The sequence below is a fragment of the Monodelphis domestica genome, chromosome 6 (assembly GCF_027887165.1).
Source record: "Monodelphis domestica isolate mMonDom1 chromosome 6, mMonDom1.pri, whole genome shotgun sequence".
NCBI classification, from domain to species: domain Eukaryota; kingdom Metazoa; phylum Chordata; class Mammalia; order Didelphimorphia; family Didelphidae; genus Monodelphis; species Monodelphis domestica.
This window is the reverse complement of record NC_077232.1, coordinates 25,768,535-25,772,005: the sequence shown is the minus strand read 5'-3', so window position 1 is coordinate 25,772,005 and position 3,471 is coordinate 25,768,535. Positions and strand designations below refer to the sequence as shown.

The 3,471-nt window shown below is 35.5% G+C and overlaps 1 protein-coding gene across 1 annotated transcript; it reads left to right on the top strand.

The window, feature by feature from the left end:
• Nucleotides 1-1,558: 1,558 nt before the first annotated feature.
• LOC100618560 (olfactory receptor 4C12-like) lies at nt 1,559-2,488 on the top strand. The gene has a single exon (XM_003341558.2). The coding sequence runs from the start codon at nt 1,559-1,561 to the stop codon at nt 2,486-2,488; it is 930 nt and encodes a 309-aa protein (XP_003341606.2).
• Nucleotides 2,489-3,471: the final 983 nt, after the last annotated feature.

Here is a 3,471-nt window from a genome sequence, read left to right as displayed (position 1 = left end):
AGATTGATGAGATGGGCAAGAAGAGAATTTTGGAAATCCATCCATATTTGGAGGAAAAGTGATATATAATCAGGGTCAACTAGCTGACACGTTGGACCTGGATTCATGAAGAATTATCTCTCTGAGTTCAAATTTATCCCAAAACATGAGTTGTGTGACTGTGGGCAAAAAGCTTTTTACCTCAATTTCCTTATCCATAAAATTAGCTGGAGAAGGAAATGGCAAACAATTCCAGCATTTTAGCCAAGAATAATTCAAAAGAATTGGACAGGATTAAAAAAATAGCTTGAAGAATAATATGAATATTGAGCCAGCAGAGAAGACTAATAAGGAACAGAGGTGGTGGGAATGAAGTGGAATCGGGCAAAATCAGAGATATGAAAACCAAGGGACAAATATCCAAGCAGAGTTGGCACCAAAATCATGACAAAAGTCATGTAGTCAAAGATCAGAAAGTCTGGGAAAATAAAAACTATTAGATTCAGGAGTAAAGACATTATTGGTGAGCTGAAACAAATCAACTGAAAAATTGACTTTTGTAATTAAAGATTAGCCTTGAGGGAAGGAAAATATGATAATTCCCTTGAAATGTCTCATATAATTTTACAGTAGTTAAATATGTTCGCCTTGATCTTTGACTCTAGAAAGTATAACTAAGATCAGTGGGTTGAAATTAGGAGAAGCAGAAGAGGGGATGAATTTGATTGAATATACAGAAAGAAAATACAGACTGAATAAGCTGCCTCAGTGTATAATAAAATCCTTTTCTAGGAAATGCAAATTCTTAATAAAGAGTCAGGATGCCTATTGCAAGAAATGTTAAAGACTTGATTCAAACTTTTTAAGAGTGGTGTACTCAAAAACTTCTGACGACACTTCCAGTTCCAATTCTCACAAATCTCCCACAATTAGTAATCTGTACTGTCCATTGCATCTATCACCAAAATGTCCATTCTTTGAGAGCAAAGGAAATAATTTGTTATGTTGGAAGAATGAGAACAACAAAATTAGTAGATGAATAATCTGATTTCAACTTAATTTGTTACTGTTTGTGAGTAAGATACCCAACATTCTCTGAGTCTTAGTTTCCTTATTTATGATATAATGGTGTTTATCAAAGTGATTTAAATTTTCAAAGGTATTTTTCATGTATATTCTACATATGCATAAACATGTGAATGTTTGCTTGTTTGCATAAACATATTCCCTAAAAAGTCTTTGGAGGCATTTTATTCAAATTGGAACATATCTAGTTTTAGAGATGGTTAAATAGTGTATAAGATACTTGTCATTTATCTTGGGGTAGTTCTTTACAATAGCTGTTTTGTGTAGCAAAATAGCTAATGATGCTTACGAATGCTGGGATTTTTTAAAGATAGAGATAAAGAAGAGTTGAACAGTAGAATGCTTCATTATTTGAACAGGTGACTATTATGGTACTTTTATTCTTCATTTGTTCAAGATCAAGAGAATTGCCCATACAATATCCTATTATTCTCTTCTTTTCCTTGCAGATAAGACAACTTAAATTGCTGTGTTTGCTGCCTGAACTACATAGATGGATAATGGAAGAAATGTGACGGAATTTATCTTATTAGGACTTACACAAAATCCAAAGTTGCAGAAAGTAATATTTTTAGTGTTTCTTGCCTTGTACATGGTAACACTAGTAGGCAACCTACTCATTGTAGTCACTATTACCACCAGCCATACTTTAGGCTCCCCAATGTATTTCTTCCTGGCACACTTGTCTTTTCTAGATACAATTTATTCATCTTCCTCAGCTCCTAAACTGATCGCAGATTGCCTCCATGAGAAGAAAGTAATCTCCTTCAGTGGCTGCATGGTCCAGGTCTATGCAGAACATATCTTTGGGGGTACTGAGATCATCCTGCTCATGGTGATGGCCTATGATAGATATGTTGCAATCTGTAAACCCCTCCATTACATGACTGTTATGAGCAGGAAGTTATGTGTCATTCTCATGGTGGTAGCTTGGACAGGGGGCTTTCTCCATGCCACAATTCAGATTCTTTTTACAATCTGGCTGCCTTTCTGTGGACCCAACATCATAGATCACTTCATGTGTGACTTGTACCCTTTACTCAATCTTGTCTGCATGGACACCTATAATCTCGGTCTATTTGTTGCACTTAACAGTGGCTTCATCTGTCTCTTAAATTTCCTTTTTTTGATGGCCTCCTATATTGTCATTCTGCACTCACTGAAGAATTACAGTCTAGCAGGGAGACGGAAAGCTCTTTCTACCTGTGTCTCCCACATTACTGTAGTTGTCTTATCCTTTTTGCCTTGTATATTTGTTTACCTGAGGCCTGCTGTCACTCTGCCTATAGATAAGGCAGTAGCTGTTTTCTATACTATGATATCCCCATTGTTAAATCCTTTAATATACACCCTCAGGAATACAGAGATAAAAAATGCTATGAGAAGACTCTGGAGTAAAAAAGTAAATTCACATAATAAATAAATAATACCGTATGGAAGAAAACAAATCATGTTCATGAATCCTACTTTAGAACAGGCTTCATACAGACCGGAGTGAGCAAATCCTTTTCCTTTAAGGAAGTGAAATATAGTGTGTATCAATCATAGTTATAGTTCACTTATCTGACTAGAGGTGGCTTAGCACATAACTAACACAATTAAGTACATATTGAAGAAAGTAATCATAGTAGATGAAGAAAATATAAATGAGTAGACCCAGAAATTTTCAATAAGTAAAATCCAAGAATTGGAAGAAGTAATTATTCTTGTGGGGTAAGATATTCATATAAAAATGCATGCAATATGATGCTATGAATTTGTGGACTCTCTTCTGTTCATTCTCACAATGATGTCTGATCAATTCCTCCCACACTGAACTCTGAACTCTTTTTTTTTAAAATAAATCCTTACCTTCTCTCTTGTAATAAATACTGTGTATTACTTTCAATGCAGAAGAGCAGTAAGGTCTAGGCAATGAGGGTAAAGTGACTTGCCAAGGGTCACCCATATAGAAAGTATGTGAAGTCAGATTTGAACCTAGGACCTGCCATCTCTGGGACTGGCTCTCAAACCACTGAGCCACCCAGCTTCCCCCTGAACTCTTGCCTTCTGCTACTCCAGCATCAGCCACAATGTGTCCTGGGGTCTCTGTTTTATCTCAATTTGATGTATATTGATGTTTCTACTCTCCCAAATTATGACTTTACGCAATGGGGTTTTAATTCTAAATTATAGTTTAAGATACAATCTCTTGAAAACAGTGGTTTGTAAGTATAAGCAAAAATAAAATGTTAATGTTAGACTCTTGTCAAATCTATTAATAGAGTATAACATAAAATTTAGCCATCCACTTTGTCATCTTACCATTGTATATTTGGAAAATGTTGAACCTTTGAACTATGTTCCCCAGAATTCCTTTTGTACCTCCCAGCATCCCTTTCCCTACATCCTCATGTTAGCATGGTT